Source organism: Emydura macquarii, unplaced genomic scaffold (genome assembly GCF_026122565.2).
Source record: "Emydura macquarii macquarii isolate MOO-44397 ecotype Brisbane River unplaced genomic scaffold, CSIRO-AGI_Emac_v2 contig_3295, whole genome shotgun sequence".
NCBI classification, from domain to species: Eukaryota; Metazoa; Chordata; order Testudines; family Chelidae; genus Emydura; species Emydura macquarii.
In genome coordinates, this window is record NW_027133432.1 from 5,591,715 (window position 1) to 5,612,320 (window position 20,606).

The 20,606-nt window shown below is 46.1% G+C and overlaps 1 protein-coding gene across 1 annotated transcript in view; it reads right to left on the bottom strand.

Moving 5' to 3' along the window:
- Positions 1-20,606, bottom strand: part of PHIP (pleckstrin homology domain interacting protein) — a 327,383-nt gene that overhangs the window by 154,711 nt on the left and 152,066 nt on the right. The window contains exons 16-17 of the mRNA XM_067532638.1: positions 6,192-6,320; positions 4,169-4,394 (exon numbers count right to left, since the gene is read on the bottom strand). Of these exons, the coding sequence (XP_067388739.1) occupies positions 4,169-4,394; positions 6,192-6,320 (355 nt within the window). The remainder of the gene's footprint in view (positions 1-4,168; positions 4,395-6,191; positions 6,321-20,606) is intronic.

Below are 20,606 nucleotides of genomic sequence, written 5' to 3' on the forward strand. Positions count from 1 at the left end.
CTCAACTGAAGATATAAAGGATGGAGTGGGCTTATCCACCAATACAAAAAGCCACAGGAACAGGACTGTGAATTACTGGATAATGGAGGATAGGTTGTGGAATCTATGTGGACAACATATCTTAAAGAACCAGTTACTAGAGGGAAAGAAATCATTATTTCTTCAAGTGATTGTCCACACAGATTTCACTCTTAGTGTCTAACAAACAATTGTTTAATTGCTGGGAAATGGGTAAAAGGAGTCCTACTTAAATTATGATAGCAGAATAGCCCTACTGAAAATTAGCATCTGACCTGGAAGCCTACACCACAGAATAGTGAGTGATAAATGTGTGGACTGAGATCAAGGTAGCTGCTTTACATATCTCAGATGGAATATTAGCCAAACAGGCAATAAATGATGCTTGAGCCATGGTGGAATAAGATCTTTCAAACATCATTTATTGCCTTTTGGTGTGTAGACAGGCCTGCTAAGGAGACTGTAGCCCCCGGAATTTTCAGTTGCTCAAGATGCATCACCACAAACCTTGATTGAAGGTATCTTTTACCAGAGCCTTTGTAAGTAAAGGCATGGAGGAACGAACTCTGTTGCCCACCTGAAATGGTTCTACCTGTTAGTATATAGAATATAGATATTCAGGCCTGCCTGTAAAGGCCCATGTTTTGTAAGTATATCCTTATCATTTAGCTGGTTATAGGGGTATAAAACAAAGAATCAAAACCACAGGCCTTCTCTCACTGTGACCGTCTGAGACCTTGTACTTTGGTTCAGATGCAGGAGTGGCGGCCATAAGCTGGGAAGCATGCAGTCATATATGCACATCCCAACGTAATATCTAATACCAGGCTGTAAAGATGGTGATCCAGTCTAACACCTCCAGATAAAGAAAAGATCCTAGAATGTTTAAAGGAAACCTGGTTTGAGAGCATTCTGTTTGGTAAAAGAATTACTTACCAACAGTTGTGGTTGTAAAATCTACACTCTTTTTTTTTTTTTTTTTCCTTTGTCTTTATGGTACCCAGTTCTTTATTATCTATTTGAATGATTTCTGTCTGGTTCTTTGATTGTTTCTGTCTGTCGCATAACTAAATGTGATCAGTTAAGGTGGTAGGATATGATTGGTTAAATAATTATGTTACACTATATTAGGATTGGTTAAAGAATCATCTTGTAATACTGTGAAAGAAATGATTGGTTACGATACATTATAAAAACTGAGGTAAAACAGGAAATGGGGGGAAGATTTATTGGTAAAAAGGATTGGAGGGTCCTAATGGATGCTTGCTTGAAAAGATCCCAATAAACCTGTCATATTGCCCGCTGCTGGACTCTGGATTTCTACTTCTGTCAGCAAACTAAGAACTGAAAGGACTGGGGGGGGGTCCTAACATTACCCATCAGTTTAACAAGGAGAGGATTTCCTGTAGGAATGTGATCACCTATGCTGTGCCTGTTCAGTATTTATACTGGTTTCATCCACCTTTGGCACCTTAAAGGTGAAGTCTGGCATACTGTGTAATGTAAGTGCATGCAGCCGTATGTCCCATGAGCCTGAGACACATCCTCACCAGTGTTCTTGGGTGGCCTTGAAGTTGAATGAGGAGGTCCATTATTGTCCAAAATTTCTACTGAGGAAGATATGCCCTCACTGTCCTGGACTCTAACACTGCTTCTATGAATTCTATGGTCTGAGCTGAAGTCAATATGGATGATGAGTCTTAGTGAAGCAAATAATTTTAGAATCACATGAAGTGAACTAGTCACTTGCTGTGGAGATCTTCCTCGAATTAGCCAGTTATCTAGATAGGGATCTACCTGAATTCTGTCTCCTTAAGATTAGCTGCCACTACAGCCAGAACTTGGGTAAAGACCCACGTAATCGTGGAGTGGTTGTAGAGTAGGACTCTAAATTGGGACTGTGATGTTCCAACCAGGAATCTCAGGTACTTTATGTCTACCGGATGTATCAAAATGTGAAAACGTGTGTTTTGCAGATCAAGATCAGTGACCAAGTTCACAGGATCAAAAAGAGTGATTACAGAAGCCATGGTCAATATGAAGAATTGGAAACAATGGGTGAAGGTGTTGAGACGTCAAAGATTGAGGATGGGTCTCCAACTCCATTTCTGCTTTGGAATTAAGTAGTAGTGGGAATAAAAGTCCCTTGACCCTGAATTCTAAGGGAAATTCCTCCACTGCTCCAGATCAAACTTCTTGAAAATAAAACAAGTGGTTACCAAATAGGTGGGAGGGACAAGTTGAACACAAAAAGTCTTGTGGTGGAACAATCAGGATGTCAATGGCATTGAATTTGTTATGTATTTGGAGCTCTGGACTGCGAGGCATTTGAGGAGGAGGCAGAGTCACCTCTGGTGAAATCTCTTCCTCTTCCTTGGAGGCTCCAATGATGAGGATAATATTGGGATGGAGACCATTGCCTGTAGTGACGCCATGATCTCTGTTGCTGCTCTCTTCAGAAAGAAGACAGAATCCCAAGGAATGCAAGGTTGCCTTGGAATCTTTCAGGGTATGTAATGCTGAGTTGGTGATCAGTGAAGTATCTAGTGCTGTAGCCTTTGATGTTGGTAGCTGATATTACTGCATCAATTAAATGCTCTCTCTTGAGACTCAGAGTACCAAGCTCAATGCCAAGTTTCTGTACTGAGGGCAAAGCAGTCCTTAGATTCTGGAGGAATCGGTGCTGCCTTAGTGTACAATATCAATGTATCAGAACTGGACTCAGTTGTATGGCCCTTCAGAGAAGAAGCCCAAGAAGAAATGTGTCCAGGCCCTTGTCTCCTGCTTGGTGTCAGTGAAGGTGACCTATACCTAATTTCTTCTCTGGAGAGATATACCTTCCTGGCCCTGCATTGACACCAATTTGGTAGCCAAATGAGACACGTGAGAAGCAGCTGCACAGGAGCATGGAGTGGAATCATGATTCAGCAGGGCACTAGCAGTAACAGACTGACCTGCCTGCTGAGGCTTCTCTGATCTCCCAGAGTCTGAGTAGGCTTGTATAGGCCTCCTTCGCCTTCTGGGTGTGCTTCAAGAAAAAATGGCCCATGGAATAATGTTCCAAAATGTGTGTCTAACAGAGACTCAGGAGGCACTGAGAACACCCATCATTAATAGGCATAGTCATGTCACATAAGGAACAGGTCTTAAACCCTGGTGATTTTGTGTCTGTCATATTCCTAGTATTCCTGTACAGCTGTGCAAGTGTTGGGGGCAATGTAGAAGAAAGGAAACAGCTGACTAAAATATGAAGAAGGGGATACTTTTGTTTGCTTATTTGTTTAAAGCCACCAGGCAAGGAAACATAATGAAACTAGCTAACACTGAACTACATTAAATACCACTAATTGTATACCTAAATATCTAACTTGGACAATGCCAGGGATGTGAACACGGCAAAGGTCTCCATATCAGTCACAGATGGTAAGAAGGAAGTGAGTGGCAGTTTAGCCTACTCCACACCTTTTATACCATCAAATTTATTTGGGGGGGGGGAAGGGAGGAGGGGGGAGGAAAGCACGCTGCAAGGGATCCCAAGGCACAGTTGTGACTCTACTGGACACTCCTAGTCAAAAAGAATCATATGCATGGAAACAACAGTAGAATCTGTGTAGACAATCACTCAGTGAAAAAAGATTGAATTCTAATGGGGCTCCTACTAAGTTGTACAAGATCAGCACTGCCAATAACCTTTTTAACTGCTAGAAACATACATTTAAATTATGGCATTAACAGTTATGCTAGATCAAAATTAGTTTTATTGAATGTCTAAGCTGGTGTCTTCTGGCTTCCAGCTGATGCTTTCCTAAGCAAGCCAAATCCCTAATCTCAGCTGATATTTCTTTCCGCAACTGAATACAAGTTTAGACATTCAGCTCCTAGGATCAGTACCCCTCACAACCGAAACCATATCTTCACTCATAACTGCTGCTCCTGTTGTTAGCTGCCAATTAGGATAAAGATATATTACACACAAAAAAGGCTTTTTTCTTAATTCATCTGATAAACACAGTTGCAATATTCTAAGGAGTCCTATTAATTCCAACTGTATTAAACCACACATGAACCACTGCACTATAATTTCCACATGATGAATTAAATACTCAAGGCACATATACACTACAGCATACCAAATGTAAGTTCTACGTACCTGAGGAAGTCACTCCCATCTGTGGAATAAGCTGCTCATCCCTGCAGTTCTCACGACCTGGAACTAATCTCTGGTATCTTGATGGATGAGGGTTGCCATCAACATCAACCAAAAATGGGGGAGGCATTAGATGTGGAGCCTGCTGTGTCTGTTCATCTAAGACAAAGTTGTTGGCATCACGGATAAGAGGCCGATAATCACTATGAAAGAACATCTGATCTGCTATCTGTAACAAAGTCAATTTATGATTTATTAGAAGCAACTAAACTGATTAAAAACAAACATTCAAAGAAAGATGTCAACAGTAAGTATTCAATGTCTTTTCCTAGCAAGTAAGAGATTTGTATTGATGGGCACTTCTGTAAAAAATAAAGGGGTAATAGATGAGTTACTTTACCTTCTTTCCAGAGGAGTATATAATGTGCTCATGTTTTCCCATCTAATGGTCATTTTTATACTGTACTGCACTGAGGAATAAAACCTATAACTATTCTCTAAAAACACAATTGCTTGGCAGAAAGCAGCATAAAATTGTGTTAAGTAGTTTACAAACTCTGATGTATTATACATCTGACAACTACAGTTTATGTTATTACATTTTTAGGAGCTATGAGGTGGACTGGAGGTAAGCAGGAAATTATTTACATCACTTTAGTATTCATATTTTGTCAGCAGTGTGTTTTAATACACAACTAAATTTTAAAAATCTTTATCTATTATAGCAGATACTTCATAAAGTCTGTTATGAAAGTAATTAAACAAACACTGATCTAAACAACATTAGAGGCAAGTTTTAATGCCAATACAACATTACTGGGAGCTTGTAAAAGCATAAGGAAGCATCTAGGATAGCCAAAATTAACCTACTGTACTTAAAATTACATTAATATAACATACAGTACATTCACAGCAGTGGTACGCAAACTTTTCCAATTGCACCTGCGCTTACCAGTAAGAGAATCTGTCCACACACCCCCACCCTCCATTGCTGCACAGCCAAGGCTTCCTCAGCAGCAGAGCTTAGGCTGAAGGCGGAACTGAGGATAAGGGAGGAGCTGGAGCTAAAGGCAGAGATGGTCTAGGGATGGAGAGGGAATGAGGATAGATCTGGGCTAGGGATAGAGCAGGGGGCAGAGTGGAACTGGACGGGAGATGGATTTGGCCTGGAGGCAGAGCAGGACTAGGGGTTGAACAGAATTGGGGATGAACCAGGTCAGGGGCAGAGCAGGGCTTAAAGCCTGGCTCTCACTCCTCGCCCCCCATGGGGGCTGGCCTCGGTCTGGAGGCAGAGCTGGACTAGGGGCTGAATGGGGTTGGGTGAGGAATGAGGCTGGGGGAGGAGCTGGTCTGGGGGCAGAACAAGGATGGAAGCGTGGCACTTCCTCCCTGCTCCTCTTGGGGACTGGCCCAGACCCTGCTGCATGCCCCCCCCAAAATGTTCCTTTGCACCCCCTAAAGGAAAGCGACCCACTGTTTGGGGACCACTGATTTACGGTATGAATTTCTCTCCAAAGAACTTCAGGATGAGCCATAAATGTCATAATACAAAAATAACTTCCAAAAATATCTTTTAAAAAGATCAATTTCAATTAATTAGAATTAATCAGGAACCAGCAAAATTATGTCTGAAAGCTACAGTTAAATCTAGAATAAATTTCATTGTAGTATATTAATACAACTGCTTAAACTGCTATGCATTTCAATCCATTTTTATTATTGGAGGTAATTCTATTACTTTTGTTTTAAGCAGGAAACCTTATTGCAGCTAACTAGGAGGTAGAAAGTGACAGTGAGCTATAGAAGCATATCATATCGTATGAGCTGGAAAGAAAAGAAAGGGGAAGAGAATGGAATCCAACAATACAAATATAAAAGCTATACCTTAAATATGATTGAAAAAGACAAAATGCTTTTAAATCTTTTAAATAAATTTTTGACAACCAAATTTTTTTCCCAACAAAAAGCACACATGCTTTTACTTAAACAGTGAAAAAGATATTTTGATGTATGTCTTGCACTGTACCTTGTCATATTTGCTACTGGAGCCAAAGCCAAATATCAGAAGGTGACCGTGAGAGTCTGTACATGCAAAATGCTGACCATCAGGAGAGCACTTGCAGTCAAAAACTGCCCCATGTCCTTGTCCTTCAATCTGAAATACATTAAGGCAAAACACCCCAAAACAAACAAAAAACTGATCATCAAAAACTACAGAGATATATTATAATCTCAAAATTGTGATGCTGATGTTGAAATGTACATAAAATATCCAGACAGTATACTGTTAGACAACAGCCCTAGTATGTCATTTACTTTTTAGCCATTTAACTTGTCAGTGAATTTTGTTGTAGTATTCATAAAAGATGCCAGATTAATAGCAGTAGAAAATGACAGATTTTAACCACAGAGCAGGCACAGTACAGGAGGAGACAACAAAACCTTCCTCCTTGATGTCCTGATGATAAGTAAACAAAGAGCTGGGTCCAGTTCAGGGTTTCAGTTGCTACACTGACTTTATCCTCTGCTTGGTAAACTTGTCAATCAGCATCAACTGCAATGGTATTTTGTGAAGTCACCACTTAGCCACTAGGATATTCACTGAATAAATCAACCCATATTACAGAGATAAGCTGCCTATTTTAAAATTCCTACCCATATTTTTTTCCAGAGAATTTAATTTGCATGATCTTAACTCCAGTTTTTAAAAGGAGAACAGCAAAGATTTTAAAAAAGGAATTTTTACCTGATACTCATTTTCTGTTCTCCAGTTCCATTAAGCCAGAACAAATGGGTTTTTGTTTTTCCCTGTAACCTGTCAATCAAGCAGAGGTGACCAATCACCATGCTGAGTTTTCATGTTTTCAGCACCTCTTCAGATAGTCCCTTTCTACACTCCCCAATCAAGAACTTTTTCCGTTGTCTTTTAAAGAGACAAAAAAAACCCACCATCTTTCCTTAACTATGACAGGCCTGTAAACTTACAAAAAATAAAGGAATTCAGTCTACACAACAATCCTATGCAATTCCATAGTACCCTCCAACAGAGGCTATCAAAGTGTTTTACAAACATTACTGAATTAAGCCTCAAAATTCCTATAAGGTAGACACTAATATATCCATATTAGCAATTAGGGAAGATGAGGCACACATATCAGTGGCAAAGCCTCCTCTCTACTCTCAGTCCCTTTAAATCACTATGCTATACTCCCTCTCACGCCAGTGGTTTCCCAGAAAAGTGAGGCAGGTTTCTGTATTAGTAAAATGGAACACAGCAAACAATTATGTAATTATGTTCTCTGTTTTGCCAATTGCTATTCCACAATGAAAGGGTTCTTAGTAGCAGTATCCCACAGAGAAGACTGAAAATAAAACAGATTGGTCCTTCAAGGGAGCCACCCTAACATCACATCAGCTGAGGAAGGCAGAGTTAATTTAGGCTTAGTGAACGTGTAGACGTAAGAAAGCAGTCAGCTTTACTGATATCTTTTGAGGAGGCTCACCTTTTTGTTTGATGAAGAAGTCATGATTCTGATAAGGTAGGCAGGTAACTTCTGCCCAGAAATAAACCGTGCAGAGGTCCTCCGAAAGCCTAAAACATTTAAAGATCTTTTCTTGTTGGAGAAAGGCAATACTGGGCAGAATTATTTCCTGGCTCTGGTGAAATTCAGAGGAAATTTTAGATTAAGGTTTTCCACTCCAGTGGGAAAGATAGCTTGGATGTATTCTTCTTAACACCGAAGATATAGAACAAAATATGCTAGCTGAAGACATTCTCTTTTGGGTGCACCAGGAAAAGACCACTGATCCTATCTTGTAAATGTTCGGCTTCTCCAGTGATGAGTATGTACAAGTGCTTAATCTCTAGATGTGGCCAGATTTGTCTTTAATGAGTTTCCAGGACAGTCTTTGGCCCACATAATTTATTCAGCATGCTTTGCTTACAATCCCTTGCCACTGCCCCTCACTCAAAGAAAATATAATACTCTTTTTTCTGAACTATTGTGACTGACCTGGACCTAAATCAGATTTGGTGAACTGTGAATGTAAAAGTGTATGAGAACCATCACTCAATCTAATTACACCAATTAAACACTATTTCCTGGGCCATTTGTATGTTACTACAGTCATTTGAATTGCTTGCTAGGATCTTAACAAAAGCTGAGGGAAAAAAAAGAGGGCAAAGAGATGAAAGAAATGGGGAAGGAAAATGTAATTGAAAATAAGCTTTTGCTTCCTAGTCGGGATATCTTCTATACTATTTAGGAAAGCTGCAGCTCTCCTCAGAGATGAACAAATCCATAGAAGAAAGGCCTCAGGCTTGGATATGATGTTCTAATGGCAAGATATTCAAACACCTTTTTTGGGGATGTGGCACATCTTCTCAGATAGTCAGTTTAGTCAGCATAAGTTCTTCAAGGGCAGCATTAGCTTTATCTTCGGCCAACTGAGCACTATCACGGCTACCATTAAAAGAGTCTTGTTCATCACGATCCCTTGTCTGTTTCTATAAGCAACAAAGATATGTCTGTCTTTACCCACTTACACAGTTGATTGAGGAGGAACTTTCTGAAACTTAAAACCAGGATAATAGGACCACCCTGCTCTGAACTGATGAAAAATGCAGTTTCTCTTTGAAACCTTTAATCTGAGTCATTCTGCACTTTGAAACCTGCATCCAAAGTCTCAATGGTCCAATGTGATCCAAGACTGCAGAATCCAGTGAAAATTTATTTACTGCGCATCTCACAAAAAAGAGACCCCAACACAGGGAGGAAAGAAACCTTGCATTCTAAAATCCAAGCGTCCGGATAACAAATGGCATATACTCCCATGAAGCTTGGCCTACAGACCATCTCAAATATGACAAAAACAAGCAGCATATAGAATCCCACTGAGATATTCTTGATGGACTCTGACTCATTGCAACCTTTCTTTTAAAAAGGACTTGAATCCCTGTGTCTGATAATGGTTGATGCGTTGCACATGGGCTCAGAATAGTCTTCTCAGAATTTATCACCAATATTGCTAGGCAAAGAGGAAAAGATCCAACTGAACAATACAGTAGAATGGGTAATGGATGGACTTCCCATTAAAAGGTATTCATAATTAACAAAAAGGCATTATATAGAAGTGATGACACTGGAGAAACTGCAGAGTTTATCAGATTACACTGGATGTACTAGAGTGCAATAATAAAAGTCTGGGAATCATGTTGAGAGGACTGGTAAAGGAACTGAGTTTTGCAAAAAAGGTGAAGTTGCCTGGTATACTTCTAGTTTGATGGAAGTACTTTTGGAGATAGATAGAGCAAAACAATACTATGGTAAGGGGATGAAAGAATGCATCTGTGCTCTTCACCTCTCTCTGTTTTCTTTATAGTGATGCAGCAGTGTCCACTTGCAGCTAAGGATAAGGAAAGATTGGAAACCACAACAGATTTCTTGAAGGAGCATGAGAGTGCAGAAATTCTGAATTGCAACTGGCAGCCTCTGCTTGATTGACAATTTGCAGGAAGAAACCCATTTAGTTTGAATTAGTGGATATTTAAATCATCATTTTTAAACAAAGTAATATTTTTAATTGGAATTCATCCAGAGAAAATGATTGAGCAGAACCAGCTTTAACAGAACCATATTTTATCACATTCCAAAAAGGAGAATATCTCCAAGTCAGTTCCCAATCTTTTGTTCTGAATGGTGTAACAATAAAAATGAAGAGGGAGAAAACAGATCCACCCAAAAACCCTGATTCTCCAACTGTATCTGTGCAGGTGGAACCTTACTCCAGTGTAGAGCCCCACTGACTTCAAGTATGGAAGCAGGGATCCACTCAAGTAATTCCAGTTGCATGATCAGGGACAAAATCTGCAAATGTAACTGAAAAATTTTCTGAAATGTAAATATCATGCAGAGATCAAGAAGGCCAAATTCAAGCATTAAAGTTTTCCATAAGATCCTTAGTTTGGCCACATTTTGCAGATTTCCAGTTACTGTTTATGCTGTTAATTAATGACTAATATATATCTAATGTGTTCAACCAAGTTCACAAAATTCTGAGAAAATTTTTGAATTTCTTCACGTGTATGTTTAAATTCTTAACCTGGTCTATAGGGGGGTTTGTGCAAAGATTTTTTCTGACTCTAAATATTAAAAAACGGGAATAGGAGCGGAGGACATGGAGAATGATACAAACTGAAACTTAATACTGCACTAAAATCATCACATAACCTATGAAAGTAAATGGTGTCTGATAAAGTGCACATATCCTCTACGTGCTGGTGCATGCATTTAGGGGCACTGAACAGATATTAAGCTGAGCACTCCTAATTACCTCCGTTCAAAATATCAGACCAAAAGGACAACCTATGAGATAGAAAGAACTCTAATTTAAGTAACAATTTTTTAAAAAATGTATAAAAACGGCTCCATTTACTTAACCACGCTGTCTGGAATTTTTCCCTCCTATTGTTACATTATATTACTATAATTGAACATGCATTTTTTCCAGTTTGTTTTATTTTTTTTACCCAAATTCATTTTTTCGCTATTGAAACGTCACCATACTTGCTCCTGATTACGTGGATTTTTAACAAAACAAAAGGGGAGAGAAATGCCTTTAAAAAAATACACAGGTATTTTAGGCCTTCAAAAATTCACTGGGATGCTCAAGGACAGGAGTAGTATTTTAACTACTCATCTCATTTTTCTCACTCTCTTGATTAGATATTTTATTGACAGTGTCCCTTTAATCATCAGGGTATGGCGAATTGTATTACAGCATGACAGTCTCAAATGGATTTAAATTTCAGATACCACCTTCTCAAAATATTGTATAAAATTTCTTTAAATTCATGTACAAATTTTAATACAAAAGATTAGCCTTGTTCATCACTGATTTGATCCATACACTTCTAATTGAAGTGCATGTAAATTTAAAACTGACTTTCTATTAGCAAACAAAAATCTGTTTCTAGATACTAAATATTTAAACTGTTTTATACACCAATTGTTTATTATAACAAGATGTATTAAAATACAACTGATCCTAGCATATTTATTGAAATTATTTTATATTATGTGATTTTATATATATATATATATATATATATATATATTATTGCAAAATAAATTAACATATTACACACACACCGGCCCCAAAATCCACATTATACCTACAACAATTGGTTTAAGTATGATCTATTTACTTTGTATAACAAATATTTTCACGGAGATGACATTAATCTCTACGAAGATGCTACGTGTGCAAGGCTGTAGAAAAAGCTGAATAATGTATTTTTATTTTAGAAGTAATATGTGAGCACACAAAGGCTAACATAGAGCTAAGTATATGGGGAAAAAAACAAGGTTACTTACCAGTAACTGATGTTCTTCGAGATGTGTTGTTCATGTCCATTCCACTATAGGTGAGTGCATGCCACCGTGCACAGTACCCGGAATGTTTTTCCCCTTAGCAGACCCTGTAGGGCTGGCTCTGGTGCCCCCTGGAGTCCCACACACATGCCACGGTATATGAGGCACTGCTGGCCCTACATCCCCTCTGTCCCTTCTTTCTGCCAACTCCGGCAGTGGGGACAGGGGGTGGGTTGTGGAATGCACATGAGCAACACATCTTGAAGAACATCAGTTACTGGTAAGTAACCTTGTTTTCTTCGAGTCATTGCTCATGTCCATTCCACTATAGGTGACTAAAAAGCAATACCTTGGAGGTGGGTAGGCGTTACTGGTGAGCTGCCCTCAGCACGGCTCTGCCGAATCCCACGTTCTCTCTCGCCTGCTGGACGATGGCGTAGTGGTACGTGAAGGTATGCACCGACGACCAGATGGTGGCTTTGCAGTTGTCCAGCAGGGGAACTCTTTCCAGGAAGGCTGTAGATGAGGCTTGAGCTCTGGTTGAGTCCTCTGTGATGGTTCCCAGAAGCGGCATTCTCGCCTGCTCGTAGCAGTACTTGATACATGATGTAATCCACGAGGAGATGTGCTGGGTAGGGACAGGTGAGCTTTTCATCCGGTCAGCCACTGCAACGAAGAGCTGCGTCGATTTCCAGAACAGCTTTGTACGCTCCACGTAGAAGGCCAAGGCTCATCTCACGTCCAGCAAATGCCATCTCCTCTCCTCCTCCGAACCGTGCAGTTTGGGGAAAAACATGGAGAGAAAAATATCTTGGTTACAATGAAATTGGGAAACCACCTTGGGCAGGAAGGCTGGGTGTGGCCTCAACTGCACCTTATCCTTATAGAATACTGTATAAGGGGGCTCCAACGTCAAGGCCCTAATTTCGGAGACCCTCCTAGCTGAGGTAATGGCCACCAGGAAAGCTATCTTCTGTGAAAGCATGAGCAGAAGGCATGAAGCCCTGGGTTCAAAGGGGGGTCCCGTGAGTCTCGAGGTTGAGATCCCAGGGAGGCACCAGGTCACGGACCTGCGGATACAGCCTCTCCACCCCCTTGAAGAACCAGACCGACATGGGATGGGAGAACAGGGATCTCACCTCTAGCTGCTGATGGAAGGGAGAAATGACTGCCAAGTGAACCTTCAATGAGGCCAGCGCCAGCCAGACCCTGGTGCTTTAGCTGGAGCAGGTACTCCAAGATCACCGGCAGAGGCGAAAGACTAGGCAGAATGCCCCGGGACTCCACCCAAGAGATAAACTGTCTCCACTTAGCCCGATACACGACCTGTGTAGAAGGTTTCCTGTTGCCCAGCAGGACTTGTTAGATCTGCACCGAGCAGGCTCTCTCTCCCTCCGTCAGCCACAGGGCCTCCAGGCCATGAGGTGCAGGAAGTCCACGTCCAGGTGCAACAGGCAACCATGGTCCTGGGAGAGAAGGTCGCGCCGCCTAGGGAGCTCCATGTGCGGGGCGATCAAGAGGTCCAGCAGCATGCTGAACCAGTGCTGTCTCGGCCAGGCCGGAGCAATGAGTATCATGTTCGCCCTGTCTCTCTTTATTTCCAATAGGACCTTGGGCAGGAGTGGAATGGGCGGGAACGCGTACATGAGGGTCCCCAGCCAGTCGATGAGGAACGCATCGGAAATTGACCCAGTCTCTCGACCCCAGAGCGAGCAGAACCTCGGGTACTTCATGTTCCAGGCCGACAGGAATAGGTCCAGTTGGGGAATACCCCACTTTTGGAAGATCGTAGTCATTACCTCCAGGTGCAGCGACCAGTCTTGGCGGGGTAGAAATGACCTGCTGAGGCGATCCACCTCGTCGTTCCTCATTCCCGGGAGGTGAGAGGCAGTCAAGTGGAAGTCGGAAAAGTCCCAAAGACGGGTAGCTTACTTGCAGAGAGCCGAGGAGCGTGCCCCTCCCTGCCTGTTTATATAAAACATAGCTGCAGTGTTGTCCGTCAGCACCTGCACCACTCTGCCTATCAGGAATCGGAGAAACACCCTGCACGCTAAGTGAATAGCCCTCAGCTCCTTCACGTTGATGTGCAGGCACCTCTCCTCCCCCAACCAGAGCCCCTGAGTGTTCAGGTTGGCGCTGATGTGGGCTTGCCATCCCACATCCGAGGCGTCGGAGATTAGGGTAACCAAAGGAACCAGTTCCCTAAATGGAACACCCTTCAACACTGCCCTGGGAGACCTCCGCCAGTCTAGGGAGGCTAGGATGGGCGGGGGAACTGTGACCACCCAATTCAGGGGGTGTCTGCTCGGCACATATGCCAAAGCCAACCACGCCTGAAGCAGCCGGGACTTCAGGCGAGCTAGTCTCACTACGTTAATGCAGGCCGCCATGTGGTGTAACAGCAGTAGGCAGTGCTTGACTGTTGTCGTGGGGCATCAGTGCAGCTGGGTGATGATAGAGACCATCGCCTCGGAACGTGGCTGAGGCAGGAAGGCTCTGGCCTTGGAAGCGTCCAGGGTGGCCCCAATGAATTCTATGCATTGCAGGGTGGCCCCAATGAATTCTATGCATTGGGGTTAGTGTGGACTTCTGCTCGTTTATGAGCAGTCCCAGCCTGCTGCACATGGAGCAAGTGAGGGTCACGCTCTCCTGCACTTGGGACCTGGACGTGCCCGATCAGCCAATCGTCAAGGTAAGGGAAGATTTGCACACCCTTTCGCCTCAGGTGGGCCGCCACTACCACCATGCATTTGGTGAACACCCTTGGAGCCAAAGATAGGCCAAAGGGCAGGGCTATAAATTGGTAGTGGGAGCCAGCCACAGTGAAGCGGCGGAAGCGCCTGTGACTGGGGAGGATGGACACGTGAAAGTATGCGTCCTTGAGGTCGAGGGAAGTATACTAGTCTCCTGGATCCAAGGAAGGGATTATGGAGGCTAGGGAAACCATGCAAAACCTGAGTCATTTGACATATTTGTTTGACTAGGCAGGTCTAATATGGGTTTCAGACCCCCCTTTGCCTTGGGGATCAGGAAGTACCTCGAATAGAACCCCTTCCCCCTTGTGCCTTGAAGAACCATAACCACCACTCCTATGTTGAGGAGGGTGTCCACCTCCTGCAAGAAGAGTTGCTCATGAGAGGAGTCCCTGAAGAGGGACGGAGGACGAGGTTGTTGGGGGGGGAGGGGGTAGAGGTAAACTGTATGGCGTAGCCACCAAAGACTATCCCGAGGACCCAACGGTCCGATGTAATCTTTGCTCATTCGGGATAGAAGGGCCGTAACCTGTTCAGGAAGGGGCGGGGCGGATCCAGGAGAGCAGTAGGGGCGCCACCCTCAGGCGCACGATTAAAAACTACCTCCTACGATTGCACGACCCCCTGAGGGGCCCCTGCTAGGGGGCTGAGGACGAGCTGGGGGGCTGATTCCGTCTTCTACCTACCCTATTTCTGTCCCTATTTCTGTAGGGTTGAAAGGGCCTAGGCGGAGGCCTTGGTTTGCTGCTGCACCTGGGGCAGTGACTGCCGCCTGGAAGCCTGGGGCATGTACAGACCCAGGGAGTGAAGCGTGGCCCTGGAGTCCTTCAGACCGTGCAGCTTCACATCCGTCTGATCGGAGAAGAGGGCCGACCCATCGAAGGGGAGGTCCTGGATTGATTGCTGCACCTCCTGGGACAGGCCTGAGCATTGTAGCCACGAGCACCTCCTCATGGAAATGGCGGAGGCTATGGCCCTACCCGCCGAGTCAGCAGCATCACTGGATGTTTGGAGCGCTGCCCTACCCACTATGATTCCTTCATCCAGGGTGGTGGTGAAGTCTGCTGCCTGGTACTGGGGTAGGGCCTCAGCAAACCGCCTCAGGGAGTCCCACAAATTAAAATTATATCTCCCCAGGAGGGCCTGATGGTTGGCAATCCTGAACTGCAAGGCTGCCGTGGAATAAATTTCTCCCAAACAAATCCAACTTTTTGTTGTCTTTGTTCTAGGGAGTGGAACCAGGCTGACCTTGCCTGTCCCACTGATTGGCTGCGTCCACCACTAGGGTTCCTGGGGCTGGGTGAGTGAACAGATACTCAAACCCTTCGGCTGGGACATAATACTTTTTCTCAGCCACCTTTGATGTAAGGGCGATCGAGGAAGGGGTTTGCCACAGGGCCTTAGCAATCTTGAGGACCCTATCATGGACTGGTAGGGCCACTCTTGCTGGGGCAGCCACCGCCAGCACATTGAAGAGGGTATCGACGGCCTCCACTAACTCCTTGACCTCCAGCCCCAAGTTAGAGGCCACTCTCTTGAGGAGCTCCTAGTGCGTCATGAAATCCTACAGTGGCGCCACGTGGTCCCGGGAGATTGCCTCATCTGGGGAGGAGGAAGTGGCCTGCCAAGGTCCCTCCATGGGGTCCGACTCCTCGTCCAAGGAGCGGTGTCTATGGGCCTTCTCCTGTGCCGGGGGCACGGACTGGACTCCCGCTGACAGGATGGATTGGGGCCTCGGTCCCATCTGGATGCCCCATTGGACCCAATAACGCCATTGTTACGACCATTGTCCCTGGGGCCAAACCGGACTGACTGTGCCACCTGCTGTGACACCTTGTGAGGGTGCCGGCTGTCCCGACGACTGTCCCCCCTGTGGAACCCCGAGCCACAAGACCGGCAGTGGCATGTCCGTCCTCGGTCCCAGGTGTCATGACGTGCCAGGGACCATCCTCTCGACGCCTCCGACGTGGAGGACTACGAGGACTGCCTCTATCGCTGTGAGCAGTGCCAACGGATGGAGGCACGCTCCAAAGAGCTCTCGGTACCGGAGTGTTGTCTCGGTACCGAGGACTTGCGGTGCCACTTGCCACTTGTCGATCAAGACCGGTGCCGCTCCGAACTCTGCGGTGCCGAACCTGACTCCAGCGACTGGGTTCCGCGTCCGGGACTATGCTGTGCGGGGTCTTCGTATGGCAACCAGGTTCCGCACCGCCTCAGTGTGAGTGCAGCCCTCGGTGCCAAGTCCTCCGACGGTGACCTGGTTCTGCGCCACCTCGGTGCGGGCAAACTCCTCGGTACCGGGGATCTGGAGCAGGAGATGTCTGAGCGCCACCTGGCGGACCTCGACCGGTGCTGCCTCTTGGTCTGCGCTGACTCCGGTGCCGAGGACTGACATCGGCACCGAGAGGAAGACTCCGTATTCTGAATCAAAGCAGGCTGGCTCAACGATGCCAACCTGGAGCGACTGCTGGGGGAGTGTCCTCGCTCTACCCCCGGTAGCCATCTGGCGGAAGATCTTCCTCCCCGTACCGGGGATCTCCACCACTCTTCAAGGGGACCCAATGCAGGCTTGTACCGAGACACCAGCCCCTTTTCCCTCGGTGGGGGGGGCTGTAGGTGGTGTAGGTAAGGCCAACAAGGCTCTTGCCGCCTGAAACGCCTCTGGTGTCGACGGAGTTGGCAGGGGCACTCTCCCACTTCCAGGAGTCGGGGGAGGCTCCCTGCTCATAGATGAAGGCACTAGAGAAGACTCGACGGGCCATGGCCAGTGCATCTCCGCACTCAACCCTGCCCATACCGACGGTGCAGGGGAGTGTCCGCGCGCAGCTCGGTGACGCTCGGTCCCAAGGTGGAGTGGGACGGCTCGGATGCCAGGCAAAGCACTGTCTCCATAAGCAGGGCTTTTAACAGGACATCTCAGTCCTTCTGAGTTCGCAGTTTAAAAGCCCTGCAGATCTTACATTTATCCTTCCTGTGCTCTTCCCCCAGGCACTTAAGGCACCGACTGTGGAAGTCGCTGAGCAGGAAAGCCTTCCCGCAGGAGGCACACGGTTTAAATCCAGGCAACTGGGGCATGGCATGGCCGCTCTAAGTCCCTCAGGGACTTCTTATCTAACTACACTTAACACTACGTAACAACTACTTAAAACTAACTTTGAATAACAAAGAGTTCAAACAAGGTGAATAGTACTTGCAGAGAGCAAGGCTAATTCCAGCAACCATCATGGGTGGAAAGAAGGAACTGAGGGGGCGTAGGGCTGGCAGTGCCTCATATACCATGGCATGTGCGCGGGACTCCAGGGGGCACCAGAGCTGGCCCTACGGGGTCTGCTAAAAGGAAAAAAGTTCCGGGAACCGTGCACGGTGGCATGCACTCATCTATAGTGGAATGGACATGAGCAATCACTCGAAGAACTGAAGGTTGTGTGTTTACCCTTGACTATTACAAGTAACATTTTCAAAAATGGATGCCTAATTATATATTTGGCTTGCGGTATGTCTACACTGACGGCAGCAAAGTCACCGCCATCAGATCGACCTGTCTGGAGTGATTGAGCGGTCAGTGAAGACCCACTCAATCGATCTAGAAGTCGACACTGGTAAACCAACCCCTCAAGTGGCATAGCTCTGCGTCAATGGCAACGCGGTTCCCGTCGCCGCAGTGCAGTGAAGACGCTACACAGAAGGGAAGCACAGCTATCGATGGGAGTTATGGAAGCCACTCTGTGTAGTTTGTGTAACTCCCATCAACTGCTGCCAAATTGCCAGGTAAGTGTAGACCAGAGCTTGATTTTCAAAAATGCTGTGTACCCATAGGCATGTGCACAGGGTGTGCCCAGGTATACCCTAATACAGGGATGTCAAACATACAGCCCCTTAAGATGGGTCCCATGGCGCCATCTGCCGCCGAAAGAGCAGAGGGCGCACGATTCTTCGGAGGATGGCAAGACAGGAGGAAGAAGGAGCTGCAAGATTTTGCTGCGATCTGCCACCGAAATATCGTTCCTCGTGGTATTTCGCGGCGGAGACTAGAATGCGGCGAGAATTCCGCCGGCAGGTAATTCAAATGTGGTCCGCCAGTGGAATTCAGTTTGCAATGAAATTCTCTGGGTGCACACCCTAATGAAAATGTGCACAGCCTAATGAAATGTGCTGCGCACGCCTATGTGTGTACCAGGCAACTACTTTGACTTCTTTGGGCGCTCAATACCTTCAAGAATCAAGTCACATATTTAGTTGCCTAAATATGGATTTAGGAGCCAAACTTTGCACATCCACTTTTGAAAATCTTACTCTGCATTTTCCAACTTTGAGTGTTTGGCCTGGCCTAACATTAACTTAATATCATTTTTGTATGGAATTGGACGTAAAAAACAGGGTTACTTACCAGTAACTATGGTTCTTCGAGATGTATTGCTCATATCCATTCCAATATAAGTGAGTGCAAGCCAGTATGCGCGGCTCCCGGAATCCTCCTCCCCACAGCAGACCCCACAGGACCGGCACCAGTGCCCCCTGGAACACCGCGCGCACACCGCAGCACATGAGGCACCACTGGCCCCACGCCCCTTCAATCCCTTCTTTCTGCCAACTCCAACAGTGGGGACGGGGGTGGGTGTGGAATGGATATAAGCAACACATCTCGAAGAACAACAGTTACTGATAAGTATCCCTGTTTTCTAGTTCGGGTGATTGCTCATATCCATTCCAATATAGGTGATTAAATAGCCATACCTTGGAGGTGGGTAGGAGTTACCGGTGAGCTGCCCTCAGCATAGCTCTGCCGAATCCCGCATCCTCTCTCGCCTGTTGAACGATGGCGTAGTGGGACGTGAAGGTGTGGCCCGACAACCAGGCGGCAGCTTTGCAGATGTCCTGCAGGGGCACTCTCTCCAGGAGGGCCGCAGAAGAAGCCTTAGTTCTGGTTGAATGCGCAGTGATGACACCTAGGAGCGGCACAGTTGCCTGTTCGATGCAGGATGTGATTCACGCGAAGATGTGCTGGGTGGAGACCGGTGATCCTTTCATCCGGTCCCCCCCGCGGCGAGGAGCTACGCAGATTTCCAGAATGGCCGCGTCTTCGATGTAGCAGGCCAGGGCTCGTCTTGCGTCTAGCGAATGCCATCTCCGCTCCTCCTCCAAACCGTGCGGTTTGGGGAAAAATACAGGGAGAGATTTATCATGGTTACCACGAAATTGTGAAACCATCCCAGGCGGGGAGGCTGGGCGCAGCCTCCACTGTACCTTATCCTTATAGAATAGTGTATAAGGAAGCTCCAAGGTCAAGGCCCTAATTTTGGAGATCCCTCAATCTGAGGTAATGGCCGCCCGGAAGGTTACCCTCCATGAAGCATGGCAGATGGCATGAAGCCATGGGTTCCAAGGGGGAGGGCCCTATGAATCTCGAGAGGACCAGGCTGATATCCCAGGGAGGCACCGGGTTGCGGACCTGGGGATACCACCTCTCCACCCCCTTGATTACCCTGACCAACATGGGATGGGAGAACGGGGATCTCCCCGCTAGCGGGTGATAGAAGGCTAAAATAGCTGCCAAGTTGACTGGCAACTAGACCAGCACCAGACCCCGGAGTACTCCAGGGTCGCCTGCAGAGGCAAGAGGCTGGCAGAATGCCCCGGGACTCCGCCCAAGAGATAAACCATGTCCACTTAGCCTGATACACGACCTGTGTAGAAGGTCCCTGCTATCCAGCAGGACTTGTTGGACCTGCATCAAGCAGGCTCCTTTTACCCCTGACAGCCACAGAGCCTTCAGGCCATGGGCTGCAGGGAGTCCAGGTCCGGGTGTAACAGGCAACCGTGGTCTTGGGAGAGACGGTCGTGCCGCCTCGGGAGCCCCATGGGCAGGGCGAATGAAAGGTCCAGCAGCATGCTGAGCCAGCACTGGCTCAGTCAGGCCTGAGCAGTGAATATGACATCCGCCTTATCTGTTTATGTTCAGTAGGACCTTGGGCAGGAATGGAATGGGCGGGAACGCATACCTGAGGGTCCCCGTCCCGTTACTGAGGGACATATCTGAAACTGAGCCAGTCTCATGTCCCAGCGCAAGCCGAGCCTTAGCACTGCACATTCCAAACAATGCGAATAGATCCCGTTGGGGGACACCCCACTTTCGGATAATCGCAGTCACTACCTCTGGGTGCAGCGACCAGTTGTGGCGGGGTAGAAACGACCTGTTGAGGCGATTTGCCTCATCACTTCTCACATCCCTTGAGGTGAGAGACAGTCCACATAGGAGCTGTCGGAGATTAAGGTGACCAACAGGACCAGTTCCATGAAGGGAACGCCCTTCAACAC